Genomic DNA, 18,026 nt, shown 5'->3' with positions numbered 1-18,026 from the left:
GTATTGATTTGGGTGACGGGAAGGGCAATGTACCAAATGTGAGTGATCAACATGGTGGCATTGAGGAAGACAGAGAGAGGTGCTTGGGAGGTACAGACAGCAAAGATGAACCCTTTTGCACATACAGTACTATGTTGTCAGTGAAGGCAAACATTGTTCTATGGGTGGATAGATGGGTGGACAGGCTGAACTATTAGGTATGTATCCAGGGGGAGTGTGCCCATAACCATGTATAGGGTTGGCAGACAATGCTTCTGCAAGTATATTTGTATGTTCAGTAAGAAGTCCCAGGTGTATAGTAGAGCTGACAAGGGACAAGGTTGTAATCACTTCTCGGCTACAGCCAGCAACCCAGAGGGAGCGAATAGTTGGACCTCTGGGCTTGGGACCATAGTCACAGGGGATATCAAGCTCAATTGGCATAACATACTACACAAAAACATTGTTCTACATCACACTTTGGCGAGTAGTGACTGGGATCTTAAAGGCTTGCAAGTGTCCATCTAGATGCATCTCTTCGCCTAGAGCAAAGAAAAATAAAGGAAACAAAAGATGCATGGAAACAGTTAGTCTAAGTGACTAGTACACCACGTGATCCGCAGCCTATATGACTATGAGACCAGAAGAACTAGAAGGTGCCTGGTTACCACTGTCAACCACTTGACAGGGGATCTATGTAGGAGATCCTGGATAGAGTGGGAGAACAATGTAGAACAAAACTCAAAATCACTTTTTAAAAAAGGGACCAGGTCTGATAGAGCCTGGTAGAACCCCTGAGACTATGGCCCCTAGCTTCCCTTCAGGTCTGGAATTGAACCCACTCTTGTGGCTTCCAGCCAAACAAAAGACAGACATATGAACTGAACATTTATATTAGGTAGATACCCTCCTTGGAGTGATCAATCATGGGAGAACAGAAAGGCTGCTTATGCACAGGGAGGCAGCTCAGGGGTCAGGAGTGCATGGAGGGTGGACACAGGGAAGAGGTAACTATGGGGAGAAGGTAGGAGGGGAGCTGTTGCATTGTGGGAAATTGCAGTCAATGTCATGAGACAAAGTGTATGTGAACTGCTATATGGAAAGTGAATTTGCTCTGTAAACTTTCACCCAAATCACAATTTAAAATAATAATAATAATAATAATTACTTCTTAATGTGCTAAATAAATAGATAAATTTTATCCAACTTCTAGTCCTCCTACCATGCTCAGTACTTTAAAGGAAAACAGAGATTGTCTTCAGGCCTTGCTGAGGGTATTAAAGTAGAGCTCTGTGGAAACAGAGATGAGAGTTCCCCTTCTTGTTCTGAAGAGTGTCAGGCTACCTGGGGAATGTACTTTAACTAAAATATCACTTGACAGGGTCAACCTCAAATAGGTGCTCTTAGGCTCTAAGTGCTTGCAAAGATTTGCACCAGATAACTTTCACAGAGTCTTCATAAGGATGAGAAATTCCAAGGACTGAACTGGTATAATCAAATGAGTGATTAATATTCTAAAACATCTAGTGAACACTTTATAAATGTGCTATATAAATACTTACTTTGTCTTGATTCTATAAAGTGACTGGCTGAGCTAGAAGACTGCAGATGCATGTGATCTAGATAATCATTAAACTTCTAGGTTTAGTCAGGTAACTCAGACCTGGAGTGGAGTGAACGCAGCTGCTGATATGCTTAGATTAAAAATGGGATGATGTAACATGCAACTCCTCTGGTGTCATCTAAAACTAAAATTCCAAGGGCTGCCTATCTGACTCCCACAAGCAACTGCGAGACTGCAGTTATACTGCTTATAGTTTTGTGTCCTTTTGTTACTGGCCATTGCCACTTTCTATCCCTGTGGTGAATAAACCAATGACAGTAGGTGCCATACAGCATGCAGAGGGTCCTTTTAAATAGGTTGTCTTAGCTTTCTAGTGCTGCTATAGCAAATGCCACAAGTGGATGGCTTAAACAGAAATTGATTCTCTCACAGTTTAGGAAGCTAGAAGTCTGAATTAAGGGTGCCAGCTCTAGGGGAAGGCTTACTCTCTGTTGGCTCTGGGGATAGGGCCTTGTTCCTTTCAGTCTCTGTGGGCCTCACATTCCTTGGAGATCTCCATGTTCCTTGCATCAATCATCCCCTGAGTGTAACGGGTTCCTAACTCTAGGAACCTTGGTCCAAAAGACATGTTTCACTCCTGGCTCTTCTTTTTTGGTGGTAGGAGGCCCGCCCCTCTATTTCTGCTCACTTCTCTCTCCTTTTATCTCTTATAAGATAAAAGGTGACGTAGGCCATACCCCAAGGAAACTTCCCTTACATTGGATCAGGGCTGTGACCTGAGTAAGGGTGGTACATCCCAGCCTAATCCCCTTACATCAGATATGGGCTGATCACATCATGAGGAATGATTACATCATTACATAACTACTACATTTCATCATTGCATGTCTGCCAAGTCACTGAGAATCATGGCCAGCCAAGCTGGCGCATAGTTTTTTGTTGTTGTTATGTGCCATTGAGTCAGACCTGACTCATAGCGACCCCTCCTTGGGTTTCCGAGGCAGTATCACTATGGAAATAGATTGTCCAACTGTCCTTCCGAGGAGTGGTTGGTGGGTTTGAACAGCTGACCTTCTGGTTAGCAGTCAGGTGCCTTAGGCCTACGCTACCAGAGCTCCTTGACACATAGTTTAAGGGGAGACAATTCAGTTCATGACTTAGGGGAATTAAGACGAGTAACATTATTCATGGGCAGGTCACCTGCCCCAAAATGTTACCTTTCACCAGTGCAGATTCAAGAATAAAATATCAGTTGCCGTTGAGTTGAATCTGACTCATGGTGACCCCATGTGTGTCAGTAGAGCTATGCTCCATAGGGTTTTAATGGCTAATGTTTTGGAAGTAGATTGCCAGCCCTTTCTTTTGAGGTGCTTCTGGATGGACTTGAACCACTAACCTGTTGGTCACTGGTCAGAATGTTAACCGTTTTCACCACCCAGGAACTCTAGACTCAGGAATAGCACATACGTTTGGAATACCAACAATTCCAAATAGTTTGGGGAACTGAATGGCTTTGAGAACTGAAAGGTTTCCAGAACCGAAGGTTAGCTTTTATTTGCTTGTGTAATAAACAAAACAAAGAGCTAGAAGAGAGTTCAGAGTTGGAGAGAGAAACAGACTGAAGAGGATAAGGTTTCTCAATCTGGGAGACAGTTTTCTATCAGTCTGAGAAAAGAATATGGTGTATTACGGGCGTAAGCTAAACACCTAATACCAATCACTCATCCATATGACAGATAGGTCAAGGACACAGATTGGAGAATCAGTGGCTTCTGAAGAGGTAAATGTTAAAGATTGCTTCACCAGACAATCATTCGATAATCATTTGATCCATGAGATTGTGTGGTAGAAAAGCAAACAGAGACTATTGAGTGACCAGGCAACACTTCCCCTACTCCAAGAGGCCTCTTGTGTTGAGCAGCAGGTGCCATGTAGGGATGAGAAACGTTGGGATACTCAGCAGACATTGGCTAGCATCTGCTCAGTGGCTAATTTTAGAAGCATTAGGAAGTGATAGTCAGGAATGTCTTCCTTGCTGCTCCCCCCCGCCATGAAGATCCTGTTGAAATGGTAACTTTGTTTTTACTTTGTCAAGTAGTTGAAATTTTTAACAATATCTCCAAAAAGATGCTACTGCTACTAATCATTGTCAGTTGGATACCTATGACATGGAGGAAGAAGAGTTGGAGAGGAAATATTATGTATTCGTTAAGAGCTAGGTCCTGAAATCAAAGTCCCAGATTTGATGCCTCACTGTATCACTTACAGGCTTTTCAGTAAGTCAACCTTTCTGGGCCTCAGCTTGCTCACTTATCAAATGGGAACGGTAAGTGTTCAGTCCATGTTAGCTGCTGTTGTTAACATTGCAGGTGTTGTTTTGATTTCTTTAACCAGCCAATGACTGTGGGAAGAGCACAAGGTCTATTGAACCTGCGTGTTAGCCCCTATCTGGGTCCTTCTTATCACCAAGTATGAGGGAGGTAAGTGAGTGAACCAGGTATCTCAATGGCCTGAAACATTTCTCATGCGTAACTTTCATTCTCTCCAGCAGCAACTTCCTAGTTAGTGCTTGTAACTACCATTCATTCTTTCTCACGAATATTTTTTTTCTGGGACACTACCTGTGAAAGCCTTTCTAGCTTAGTATTGTGAATATTAGAACTTTTATTGATTCTTTTCCATCACTGTGAGCTATTAGCTAAGAGATCTGATCTGTCACAAATGGAAGAGTTTCCCTCAGCATTCTAGAAATCTCCCTGACAATATTTAGTCTTAATTAAGACAGAGATACACAGGGGCAGGGAATCAGATAGTTATATCACTGGGCTGAGGAGAAAAGAACTGAAAAGAAAAAAATGAGGGGCTGGAAATTTGCAGAGCAGCTCAAGCCGTTGAAAGTTGGCTTTGTTTAGTGCCCAACTTCTCAGAAGATTTTCCTCGGCTGAGTGGGCTTGTGGATGGGACACTGGCTTGAGAGTTGCTTAGCAACGAGATTTTGTGGCACCTGATTCTCAAACAGACAAGCAAACCATCCATTCCCTGCCTTCCCCTTGCTAACCCTCAGCTACCATCCAGAGCTTCCTATTAGACAATCAAGAGTATTCTAGAGGGAGGGACCAAAGACAGGGGGCGAAGTTTAATCATTGAACCAAGCAAGCTGGATGTATTTAGTCCACAGCACCTAGCTCCCTAGAGGTCTCTCAGCCTGAACTGAAACGGCACGCCTGAGACCTGGGAGTAAACACTGCACAGAAATCTCTGCTCATCTCCAAAGAAATAAAACTTAGGAAAAATGTTTGCGGTACACTTGGTGGCATTTTACTTCACCAAGCTGAAGGAGGACCAGATCAAGAAGGTAAGGACCTAGCAAAGCTGGGAGGTGCCTGGTTCCTTCTTCCCTGACAGATGTGACACCCTGCCTACATCAAAGATGATTTAAAAGAGCTTTTTATAAAAGATATGGGAAGCATGTGGCCAGTAAAATACTCTTAGAGAGGAGGAGGAAACGAATCTCCCTCACCACTGGGCACTGCATTACTGTCCTGAGCCTTGAATTTCACCCAGAACTTCCTGGCAGATACTGAAGGGGTTGAGGAGAAGGTCCTTAGGAAACTTGAAGAGGATTGTGTTTAACGTAATGTCAGGAATGTCTGCAGTGAGGGGAGGCTACAAAGGAGAGGAGAGTCATGTTTAAAGAAGTTTTAAGAACTTTTGAAGATCTGCTTCTTCATGAGTTTGAAAAAATATAAATACAGGCACCAAGAGGAATGTGATTTTTAATGTACAGTCACTGAAATATTTAATATTGGCATGTACTGTTTGCCAATGGTAAGGGTCCCTGGGTGGCACAAACGTTTTGCACTCAGCTACTAATTTAAAGGTTGGTAGTTCGAACGCAACCAGTAGTACTGTGGATGAAAGCCCTGGTGAACTGCTTCCGTAAACATCATAGCTAAAAAATCCCTATGGAGCTCCGTTCTTCTCTGTAACATTGGGTTTGTTTTTTGTTTTTGTTATCTGCCAATGATATGTCATGAACGGTGTGCATTGTTTTATTACTTTGCCCAAGAAGCCTGTCTCCAAAACTCGTTTCAAGGTGGGTTGCTTAAAGATTGCCAAGGCTTCTCTGGGAGCATATCAGGATTTGATTCTCTCCTGCAGCCTGAAAGGTACCAAGGCTGCCACCCTGGCCTTACTGGCTGGGTGTCAGCAGAAGGGTCCTGGGCATGTAGCATCTTTCAATTTACAGATAACAGAAATGGTCCTGGAAGAGGACTTAGCCAAGGTCACCCAGGTATTTAAGAGAGAGTGAGGATCAAACTCACTTCTGGCTGACTCCTTCTCCACAAGCTTTTCCATTGTGCCCCCATGCCTCCTGCTTTTCAGATTGAAAGAGAGGAAGCCTGGTCTCTCACCACCCTGATCGGTTGGGAGGGATAAATGAAGTCCACAGAATTCTGTTAGTAAGAGAGCTGGGTTAGAGGTTTCAGGAAATGTAAAAATATTTTCAATCAATCAGATTTAATCTCTTTATTTTCCTTTGTTGATTAGAGTCACCAAGCCCTCTTCTGGTTACTTAAGGAGGCAAAAGGCACTATACAGTACTGCTTACTAATGAACTTTGTCTTACTACCTCCTATGGGAAAAATGCAACTTACATGTAGTCCCTCCAGCCCCCAAGGAAGAATCTTTGAAATCTTGCTTGGCACCTTCTTCTGCAAACTCGTTTCTTTTTCTTCGGCCCCTTTGTGGTGTTTAACCTTTTGTCACACCCTAGAATCAGGCAGGACATGTTTGTCCACCAGTCAAGGTACAGGCTCAAGAGGCCCTTTGGGAAATGCAGGCTTCTCTGCTCTATTCAGGTCCTGGGGTGAGGGAGGTTGGCCTTTGTCGATGCTTAAAGCTAACACTGCTCCTCCTCAGCCCCGCCCACCACTGGGAAGCAAGAACAGCAAGGGGAATGAAGAAACACTGTAGCCACCTTAAGCAGGTGACCCAACAGAGTTCAGGGGATAGTGTGGGAGACTGGTTTATGGGTTGCTGATATGACTCACAGGTTCTGAGAACACTACCCTCATTCACTCCTCTCTCTGGTGAAAACACACCTGGTCAAAAGGCACGGGTCAAGTAACCAGTCCCCTACTTAGCTTTTGTGCTTCCTGCTTCTAGAGTCAATTGATACTTGACCCTGGATCAATTTTTAAAAGTATCTCTGTACCAACACTAAAACAAAAAGAAGGAAGTAAGGAAAGAAAAAGAGACACTGTTCTGACAGTTTCTTTTCTATTTTGGTATATTGACATTATTTGACCTATTGACAACATTGGGCCAGGACAGGTCACTGACCTGCCGATTGTTCGTACTTAAGAGAAGGACCGGTTGGGTTTTCAAATGTGTATTTTTTTTTTTACAGTTTAGTAAGTCAACATTACGAAAAGCGGAAATGTTCTCTATAACCCCACCACTCTCAAACACTGTCACGTTTGCTGTGTGGGAGCTCTTGTAGTCTGTTTTCATGATGTGTGTTTTTACGGTTCTGTTGATAATATGCGTTCAGTTCTTATATAACCATTTAATCTACATTCCCCTGTTATCTTTATGGTTATCATTTTAATATCTTCCCAATCTTCAGTATAGTGGATATATCAGAATTTACTTAACCCTTTTGCTCCTGTTGGATATTTTGGTCACTTCCAAAAGCATTTTTTGCAATTAAAATATTGCTCTGATTTTTTTTAAAAAAATGATGTATACTATTGTTCCCCGTATTTAGGATTATTTCCTCAAAGATAGAGTCCCGGAAGTGAAATTGCTGAGTCGACGAGCTGAAGTTTTTTATGAGTCTTCATTCATACCATGAGACCTTTGCACTAAGTGATCTCTGAGGTCCCTCCTAGATCTCGCATTCTGTAATTCAGCAGCTCTGAACTTCAACTTTTTGGATTTGTGGTTCCAAGTTAAATGTTCGGAAGGAAGGGTGGACAATCTACTTCCGTAGTGATACTGCCTCAGAAACCCAAGGAGGGGTCGCTATGAGTTGCGCCCAACTCGACGGCACATAACAACAAGAAGTTAAATGTACTGCTTGTTGGCTCTCTTGTGTAGAAGATACAATTCACGCTATGGTTTGTGAAAAATTTTTAGGTTCACTTCAAAGTGGGCTTGGCTTTCTGTAACACAGGAATCTTCCCTTACACACAGCCCAGATATGTGTCCCTGGTTACATATGCCCCAAATCACTTGTTTGGTTTTAAAATACAGCTTTTGTTTTTTTCCCCTAATGTGTGATTCATTTTCCTTTCTAGCTTATGTGGAAAGTGCTGTGAAAGATACAAAGAATGAACAAGGAATTGTCATTAAATTGCCGTTCTTTGTGTCACAACTTTATTGAAACAGCCGCAGCAACTTCAGGTCCTGAAGGACTATGTTAAACTGCAGCACAAATAGTCCCCACAGGGTCTCAGAACCATTTCTTACATAGAAGGGATGGCATTATGAGAAGCTCTTTATACCTGGGGCCTGAGCAAAACTGGGCAATTGATTCAGGAGCACTGTCTGAGGGGCTTTGAGGTGATGCATAATCAGTTCTTTTCCCATGTAGGTCATCCCACCCTTCCCAACCTCCAATTACTTGGGTCACGTCCCTTCCATGCAGTTTTCTCCATTTGTGTGTGGCTGTGCCAACCAATTACTGTAGTCAGAAGCAGACTCTGGCTGATCAGGAGGCCGGAAATGTGACCTGGTTACATCCTATCCTCTCCAATCTGCTCAAAGCCCAATTGTTAATGGCTTCTTGTTAATGGCTCTCTAATGGGTTTCCTCTGGCCTCTAAGTCTTTGAGACATGTGCCATTTCTCTGCTTGGGTCTCTGCATTAGTCCCAGACTGACCTGGGTCCCTCTGGTCTCTGAGGCCTGACTCATGGCTGGGCACCTGTCTTATGATAAGGTCGATTCGACCCCTGCACTTTTGATGTAATTTGTTTGTTAGGCGTGTGAATCCCACATGGAGCTGTGGATCAAAACCAGGCAGTGGGGCAGGGTCTAGAGACTGTTACAGTTCCATTCTTGCCACTTGACAGTAGCTCTCCTTATGATACTTACCACCTCTCTTCTCTAAATTAACCAATCAGTTGCTGTCAAGTCAACTCCGATGCGAAGTGGCCTCATGTGTGTCAGAGTAGAACTGGGCTCTGTAGTGTTTCCCAGAGCTGTTCTTCAGAAGCCCATCACCATGCTTTTCTTTCAAGGTGCCTCTGGGTGGATTTGAACCTCCAGGTTTTCGGGTAGCAGCCTAGTACAATGACCATTTGCATTAGGGGCAATATTTCTGGCCTCATTTGGCTTTCTCAAGGGGATGCTGGGAGATGAAGTGATGGCTGTGCATGAAAGCACTTTGTAGCCTGCAGCCCATATTCTTAGCCTTAGATAGGTGTGGGAGGGTACTTCCTACAGGGATGTGCCTTTGCCCAGCCTCCTTGTGACCTGGGTGGGTGGAGGGGACTCTCAGCAAATACAAAGCATAGATGGCAAGTACATGGCACACACGCTACTCTCCCTCTTCCTGCCCTCCCCCCCCCCCCTCCATCATCCATCACGGTGTCTCTCCTAGTGAGCCCTTGAAGTCCAAACTACCAACACCCACTGCTCAACATTAGCATCAGGGAGGGAACTTTCTGCCATTTTTTATCTGATTTTACCTTCAAGTGGATTGAGCACAGCTGCAGTGATTGTTGTAACTTCTCTCCACTGGAACAGTGGCCTTTTTTGCCTCAATTTCCTGGTTACTTTTATTTATTTGAGTGGCATCCATTCATTTCCATTGGCAATTTGAGCTGGCTTTAAAAATTAAACTTCATCCAAATTCAAACAACCTCAGTTAAAAACAAAATGAAAATTTAAAGAACTAGATTTTAGAGATTGCAGTTGAAAAATGAATTTAGCTCTGAGTTTCCTAGCAGCCATTGAATTAAGGGAAACATGTTTGGCTATATATATTTCTTCATCAGACAAAGGAAACTTTCCATATTCAGGAATCTAAGAGTCAAAATATATCTAGTCTTTTCCAGTGGAGATGATGATGGGGGCATGAACTGAGAATTAGAAACCCTGAATCCTTCTTGGCTTCTGCCTTGTCATTGTCCCATCAGAAAAATGGAGAGATCATTTCTTCCTCCAAGCCTATACTCCAGAGGAGGCCAGAAATCCCCACCTCGACAGCCATCCATTATATTCTGTTCTCCCAACTCCTCACGTTGTTCCCAGCTTGACAAGGGGTCAGGCAGGGCCTTTTGGGAAAGCGCATCACAAAGCTGTCCTCTGATTGAGGAGTGCAGCTTCATGATGGGGCAGAAAGCTTATGGCCTCGACTGTAGGGCAAGTGCCCCCACAGCCAGGCCTGACTGCCCCGACGTCTGTTCCAGGTGGACAGATTCCTGTATCACATGCGGCTCTCTGATGAGACGCTTTTGGACATCAAGGCGCGGTTCCAGGCTGAGATGGAGAAGGGCCTGAGGAAGGACACCAACCCCACAGCCTCAGTGAAGATGCTGCCCACCTTTGTCAGGGCCATTCCAGATGGCTCCGGTGAGTGGGGCTGGGGCTGCCAGGACCTTGATCCTTGCAGTTTTCTCTTGGCTGGGGGTGGGGTACCTGAAGTGTGCTCCTTGTGGTGCAGTGAATTGCTTAATATGGCCTTCTAGCCACAGTCTATGTAACTCCTATTACATGACTGGGTTGTTTTCTTTGTTGTCGAGATGGCCCTGACTCATAGCAACCCTATGTACAACAGAACAAAACCCTGCCCAGTGCTGTGCCATCCTCACAATCCTTGCCATGTTTGAGCCCATTGTTGCAGCCACTGTGCCAATCTATCTTGTCAAGAGTCTTCTTTTTTGCTGACACTCTCCTTTACCAAGGAGCTCTGGTAGCATAGTGCTTAAGGTAACACTTGACTGCTGACCAGAAGGTGGCGGTTCAAACCCACCAGCCACTCCTCGGAAGGAAGTTTGGGCAATCTACTTCCATAGTGATCCTGCCTTGGAAACCCAAGGAGGCATCGCTATGAGTTGGGTCCGACTCCACGGCACTTAACAACAACAGCCCATTCTCGCTTCCAAGGAGCATTCTGGCTGCACTTCTTCCAGGACAGTTTGTTTATTTTTCTGGCAGTCCGTGGTATTTTCAGTATTCCTTGCCAACACCATAATTCAAGGGCATCAAGCCTTCTTTGGTCTTCCTTATTCCTTGTCCAGCTTTCACATGCATATGAGGCAATTGAAAATACCATGGGTTGGGTTAGTCTTCAGAATGACATCTTTGCTCCTTAACACTTTATTTATTTATTTGCAGTGTATCCTCCCTCCGCCCCTACCCGTAACCAACAAAGAAAGTTTCCTTCCTTCCTTTCCTTGACTTTTTACAGTAATGAACTAATACAATATTTGTCCTTCTGTAATTGACTTATTTCACTCAGCATAATGTCCTCCAAGTTCTGCTCCTTAACACTTTCAAGAGGTCATTTGCAGATTTGCCCAGTGCAATACGATATCTGATTACTTGACTGCTGCTTCTACAGGTGTTGTTTTGGACTCTAGTGCTGTTCTAACAGAAAAATACCACAGGTGGATGGCTTTAACAAACAGGAGTTTATTCTCTTACAATTTTGGAGGCTAGAAGGCTGAGTTCAAAGTGCCAAGCTCTAGGAGCTGGGTGAAAGCCCCTCAAACTTGGGCTTCAGCTCTGCCTTTTGATTCTGACCCACTGGGGGCAGAGGTATCTCTCCACTCAGACAACTGCTGGCTAGTGAGGCTAATAAACCCAAGGTCAACGAATAAAATAGCACAGTCCCAATGTTACCAACACACCAGGCCACTAGTTCAAGTCCAGAGATAGTCCCAAGATCAGCAGGAAACATGGTAGGCTGCTACATGAAAACTCAGCCATATGTAGGGTCCACACATGCCAAAAAGCTGCAGACCATTTCCAAAGCTTCTCTTTATATACAGGAAAAAGACCACAGCCCCAAAGCAGCTACTCAGCTGCTCATGGCAGATTTCAACATGGAGTTGATTGCCAGTCTCATTGTGGGGAATAACTACAATCACCTGTCCAGCCACTCAAAACCAGGCCCAGCCAAGCTGACACAGAACCTAACTACTACAGGTGTTGATTGTGGATCCAAGTAAAATGAAATCCCTGACAACTTTAATCTTTTCTCCATTTATCATCATGTTGCTTATTGGTCCAGTTGTGATGATTTGTTTTCTTTATGTAGAGGTGTAATCCATACTGAAGACTATAGTCTTTGATCTTCGTCAGTAAATGCTTCAAGTCTTCTTCACTTTCAGCAAACAAGGTTATGTCATCTGCATATCTCAGGTTGTTAATGAGTCTTCTTCCAATTCTGATGCCACATTCTTCTTCATACAGTCTAGATTCCTGGATTATTTGCTCAGCATACAGATTGAATAAGTATGGTGAAAGGAGACAACCCTGATGCACACCCTTCCTGATTTTAAACCATGCAGTATCCCCTTGTTCTGTTCAAATGACAGCCTCTTGCTCTATGTACAGGTACCTCATGAGCACAATTTAGTGTTATGGAATTTCATTCTTCACAATGTTATCCATAATTTGTTATGACCCACATAGTTAAATGCCTTTACATAGCCAATCAAACACAGGTAAACATCTTTCTGATATTCTCTTTCAGCCAAGGTCCATCTGACATCAGCAATGTTATCCCTAGTTCTACATCCTCTTCTCAATCCAGCTTGCATTTCTGGAAGTTCCCTGTCAGTATACTGCTGCAACTGTTTTTGAACTATTTTCAGCGACATTTTACTTGCATGTGACTGGGTAGGACTATGCAAATGTGAGGTGCTTGCCACTCACCAAGGGGATTGGATAGCTTGCTAAAAATCTAAATAAGGGGCTGGGCACCCTTGTGTGGGTGGGACCATGCAAATAAGGCATATGGAACCCAAATGTGGGGATTGATCAGTTTTGCTATCCCACTGGGCTTAAAATGAACCATTCTAGTGGTGGAAAAGGGGTACGTAACTACCACCAAGAAGAGATGGGAGCAAAGCCTGTCTTTTGGGCCTGGGATCCCTGTGCTGGGAACCTTCTCAACCCAGGAGACACACAGAGCTGTAACACCAGAGAGACAGTGAGAGGTAGCAAAGAGTGGTGGCAGAGAAATAGTAGCAGAGAAGCAGGAGCAGCAGAGGCAGGAGACTGGCAGGAGATGGTGTGGTGGGCTTCCCAGCCCATGGAGTGAGAGAGCTGAGAGCCTTGGGACAGGAGGCTTGCTGGCAGAATAGGGTGCCTCTGGACCCCTGGGGGATTCAGGCTTGCCAACCCATGGAGCTAGAGCTGTGCACCTTTGGGTCGAAACTTCCTGGCAGAGTGGGGTACCTCTGAGCACCTATCGGCAAAGTAAAAAGAGCTTGGTAACACTTGCCTCAGCAGGGCAGAAGCCAAGTTGGCCCCAAAGGTCCCTCGGGGAGCTCAGGAGCAGTGAGAGGCCTACTTGCGTCAAGGCCGAGAAGAGGCTGAACTGATTGAAGAACTGTATCCTGATTTGTTTCTGATCTTGAATTGTAACCTGTTACATCCCTATAAGCCTCATAATTATGAGTATTGTCTGTAAGTTCTGTGCAGCCACTGCAACAAATTATTGAACCCAGCAGAGAAGTAGAGAGTGCCGTAAGAGGGACGATTGGCGTCAGAATTGGTAAAAAGGTTGGAGAGTAGAGGCATGTCTGACCTCCGCCTCATAGGAATCAGCCTTGGGCTGTTGATGCAGATGATAATTCTGTCTTCCCCTTGTGCAGTTAGAGGAGGTCAGAGACCACAGCCATGCCATTTTTATACTCTCAGATCTTGGCTTACCTCTCCAACCTTCTCTCTGATTCTTCCTCCCCACTCTGCCCGACTTTCTTCTGTGGTTTAGCAGTACTGAACACCTCTGGGTTACAGACAAAGGCCCCTTGCTTTTTCTCTGCTCACCATGACCTCACACATTCTTTTCCCTTTTCTTCTGGAGCATTTTCCCTTGGCAAACACTAACTTAGCTTTTCTACCCACTATTACTGCCTTCATCTGGAAATCATTTCATACTGCGCAAGATGCTTGTCAGCACTATCACCTCAAGTCTGTGTCTGAGTCTCCCCACTGAGCCAAGAGGTGTATTGCCAGGAGGTCAGATGAAAGCACTGTAGGCCCAGGAGCTTTCCCAACATCAGGGTCCCAGTGTACATGAGGACAGATATGTGTATCGTTGTACACAGTGTTCTGGGCACCCAGTATAGTGTCTGATACACTCTAGGTCCTCAAATATTTGTTGAGTAAATAATAAATGGCATTTCACTCCTAGGCATCTAGATTCCACCTTATGGATAATAAAGAGTGAAAGGAAGCATTATGAGTATAAAGAGTGTTAAATGGTAGTTTAAGAAACCTGGGTTCTGGGCCCTGCTCTGTCACTTCTCAATGACCGTAGGTAACTGTTTAGCCTCAGTTTCTCCATCTGTAAAATGAGAAGGTTGGCCTGTGAGTGTGTGTGTTTCCTTTTGCTGCTGAAACAAATTACCATTAAATTTAGTGGCTTAAAACAATACAAATTTATTCTTTTAGAGTTCTGATGGTCAGACATCCGAAATGGGTCTCAGTGGACTATAATCAAGGTGTTTGCAGGAGTGTGTTCCTTCTAGAAGTACTAGGGAAGAATCTTTTTCCTTACCTTGTCCAGTTTCTAGAGGCTGCCTACCTTCTGTAGCTCATGGCCTCGTCCTCTGTCTTCAAAGCCATCAATGTAGCATCTCTGTCTGACTCTTCTGCCTAATAATTCAGTATAGTCTCCCACCTTTAAAGTCAGTTTATTAGGAGACTTAATTCCATCTTCAACCTCAATTGCCCTTTGTTGTGTAATATAACATACTCACAGGATCCAGGGATTAGAATATGAACGTTATGGAGGGGCCGTTAATTGCCTAGCATAGCCTAGAACCTTCTACAGGGGTCCGTGAAATCCCACCCAATTGTTCCATTCTTAGCCTCTAGACAAAGCCATAAGAGGGAAAGGAACTGATATTTACTGAGCACCTGCTGTGGCTATTGGTAGCCAGGGATTCATCATCATACATAATGCCTATAAGAACCCTGAGGTGTAGCTAGTACTCCAGGTCAGATGAAAGCACTGCAGACCCAGGAGCTTCCCTGACATGGGGCCAGTGCACATACCAAGCTCCAGAAGAAGGCTTGGCGGCTCTTGAAGGAGCAGGGACTGAAGCTTGGGGAACTTTTGGGGGACCTTGATTGGATTAGTCAGGTCCTGGGCTCCTCTGGGGAAATGTATGGATCAAAGGTAGCTTGGTTCTGCTGGTTATGAGGTCCCTGGAAGTGAGGGAAAAGGCTTTGTTCTCTCCCTGGTGGGTGGGTGTGTGGAGCAGGCAGTGCACTAAGCTGGAAGAACATAACTTTGGAGAGGGATGGTCTTACTTTGGAATCGGCTTGATCCCTGACTCAGCTCACTGACAGTACTTTTTTTAGGGGGCTGTTGTCCTTGATGGGTCATCCAGGGCCATTCAGAGGAAGCAGCTGTGTCAACATCTATTTCCTGACTCATGGGGTGTGTGTGGGGGTGAGGGTGGGGGGGGCACTCCAGGGCTAAGTCCTTCTGGCTTCCTGTTCTGTAGCTCCTTCTCCAGAAGGCATGTCCCCAGAAGCTAGGGAAAGTGGCCTTTGATACCCTGAAGGTTGTAGTGGCAGGATGTGCCTTTCCTACCCTGGCTGCTTCAGGAAGGTTTGGAAGTCAAACTGACAACGTTTTTGAAATTTGCTTCTCTTCAGGCCAGGAGACAATGCCTCCTCAGATCCTCTCATTAAGCATGTGGTATATCTCACCAGCAATTTTGTTATATGAGGTCCCTGGTCCTGGAGGCCTAGCTTAGCCAGGTGCCCTTGGCAAGTTCTAGGACCCCCAGGGCTCCTGTCCACATCAGTGAAAGGACTGTGGCCAGTTTGTCCCACCACCTGGCAGGGTTGTTAGAATCAGATGAAGTCACATGAAAGGAGTGCTTTAAAATCTCTAAAATGTTGCCCCAAGTCCTTCAGAGAGCTCTGGTGATCTAGTGTAATTTCATGGTTGCTAACAAACAACTAAGGAAGACCAAAGAACTGATGCCTTTGAATTATGGTGTTGGTGAAGAGTACTGAAAGTACCGTGGACTGCCAGAAGAATGAACAAATCTGTCCTGGACGAAGTGCAGCCAGAATGCTCCTTGGAAGCAGGGATGGGCAGACTTCGTCTCACCTACTTTGGTCATGTTGTCAGTCGGACCATTCCTTGGAGAAGGATGTCATGCTTGGTGAAGTGGAGGGTCAGTGAAAAAGGGAAAAGCCCTCAACAAGATGGATTGACCCAGTGGCTGCAGCGATGGGTTCAAGCACAGCAAGGCCTGTGAGGATGGTGCAGGACTGGGCAGTGTTTCGTTGTGTTGTAAATTGTTTGTGCCTTAGTTACTCCCAGCCTGCTTTCAACGAGGCCGTTATTGTTGTCAGTTGCCATCAAGTTACCCCCAAACTCATGGTGACCCTGTGCACAAATGAATGCTGCCTGGCCCTGTACCATCCACCCTCATGGTTAGTTGTCTGTTGGACCATTGTGATCCATAGGGCTTTCACTGGATGATTTCTATAAATGGCATCAGGCCTTTCTTCCTAGTCTGTCTTAGTCTGGATGCTCCACTGCAGCCTGTTCAGCATCACAGCAACACACACGCCTCCACTGACAGGGGGGTGGTAGCTGTGCGTGAGGCACATTGGTTGGAATTGAACCCAGATCTCCCATATAGAAGGCAAGAATTCTACCACTGAAGTAACACTGCTCCTATCTAATTAGGATAAAATGCCTTAAAAGAGTTGGGTTATAATTTGTGCCTTCTCCTTTACCATTCATGGAGGGAAGGGGCATAGGAATGCCCATAACATTATTTTGAAAATAACTATGATTTTGTAGGGGAGCTCTGGTAGCATAGTGCCTAAGGCACTTGACTGCTAACCAGAAGGCTGGCGGTTCAAATCCACCAGCCACTCCTCGGAAGGAAGATGGGGCAATCTACTTCCATAGTGATACTGCCTCGGAAACCCAAGGAGGGGTCGCTATGAGTCGGGGCCGACTCGAGGGCACATAACAACAACAACAACAACATGATTTTGTAGACCCAGCCTCAGCTGGCTCTCTTCTTGACCTCTCTCTATAGGCTGGCTCCCTGAAGGGTAAGCCCTGGGAGCCCCCAGTTGGTCAGTCCAGGGCTAGCTGATGGCCCCAGGGCTCTGCAGTAGGACTTACCCTCTTGGGTGGTCATTTTCCTAACAATTGCTTTGAAGACCTGCGGGCCCCACTGCTGCTCTGGACTTCCTTCTCCCTGGGAAGCACCTTTCTCTCCCACGGGCCAATGAATCCTTTCTCTGGGGTCAGAGTCACTGAAGGAGGTATACCATGTGGTGTCCATGAAATAGCATCTGAATTCCTGGGGAGGGAGGGTAGTTTGCACAGTCATAATGGCACTGGCCACTGGAGGAAGGAATGTTTTCATGCAGACCCTGCATCTGACCTCAGTGTGTCACCTCCGGTCTGGATGCAGCACGGGGACCTCCTCTTTGGCTTTGAAACCCTCCACTCCATTCCTGGTTGGTGACAGAGGCACTTTTCCAAAATCTCTATCAGATGTTGGCACTCTCTTGCTGAAAATCTCTGTGGCTTCGCAACAAATCCCTTCACCTGGATAAAGCTCAAGCTCCTTCCAGTTTTTCCTAACTTAACTAGAGACTACCTTCCAGCCCAATTTCTGTCACAGCTCCCCTCCTGCCTCAAAAGCACAGACCCCATGCGCTCTCTTGTGACTCCGCATCCTCCCACTCCCCCCATTCCTTTGCTTATGGAGTCCTCTCCCCGAGACACTGCTATCCTTGTCTGGTTAACTCTCTCATCTTTCAACACTTGACTCTATCGCCTCTTCTGCAGAGCTGCCCTTGACTGTGAATTAGAGGCCCTTCCCTGAACTTAAGGAGCTCTGGAGGTGTAGTGGTTAAAGCATTTGGTTGCTAACCAAAAGGCCAGTGGTTCAAATCCACCAGCTGCTCTGCTAGAGAAAGATGAAGTGGTCTGCTTCCATAAGGATTTACTGACTTGGAAACCCTATGAGGCAGTTCTACTCCATCCTGAAGGGTCTGTATGAGTTGGAATCAACTTGGTGGCAGTGGGTTTTGTTTTGTTTTCTGTATTTAGTTACTTACCTGTATCCCTGAAATAGGGTCACTAAGAGGCAGAATCAACTCAATGGTAATGGGCTTATCCCTGATAGACTCCCAAGGGAAGCCACAGTCTTTTATCTTTGCACCCTGTTACCTGGCACGTTACTTGGCACACAGTAGGAGGTCAGTAAATGTACATCCAAAATCTCTATCAGATCTTGG

The 18,026-nt window shown here is 45.2% G+C and overlaps 1 protein-coding gene across 1 annotated transcript in view; it reads left to right on the top strand.

Annotated features, from left to right (window-relative positions):
* Positions 1 to 4,835: 4,835 nt before the first annotated feature.
* Positions 4,836 to 18,026, top strand: part of HKDC1 (hexokinase domain containing 1) — a 58,243-nt gene continuing 45,052 nt past the window's right edge. The window contains exons 1-2 of the mRNA XM_007940669.2: positions 4,836 to 4,898; positions 9,965 to 10,127. Coding sequence (XP_007938860.1) covers positions 4,836 to 4,898; positions 9,965 to 10,127 — 226 coding nt within the window. The remainder of the gene's footprint in view (positions 4,899 to 9,964; positions 10,128 to 18,026) is intronic.

Source organism: Orycteropus afer, unplaced genomic scaffold (genome assembly GCF_000298275.1).
Source record: "Orycteropus afer afer isolate SDZICR_OR568_19922 unplaced genomic scaffold, OryAfe1.0 scaffold00070, whole genome shotgun sequence".
Taxonomy (NCBI): Eukaryota; Metazoa; Chordata; class Mammalia; order Tubulidentata; family Orycteropodidae; genus Orycteropus; species Orycteropus afer.
This window is presented reverse-complemented; position numbering and strand designations above follow the sequence as displayed.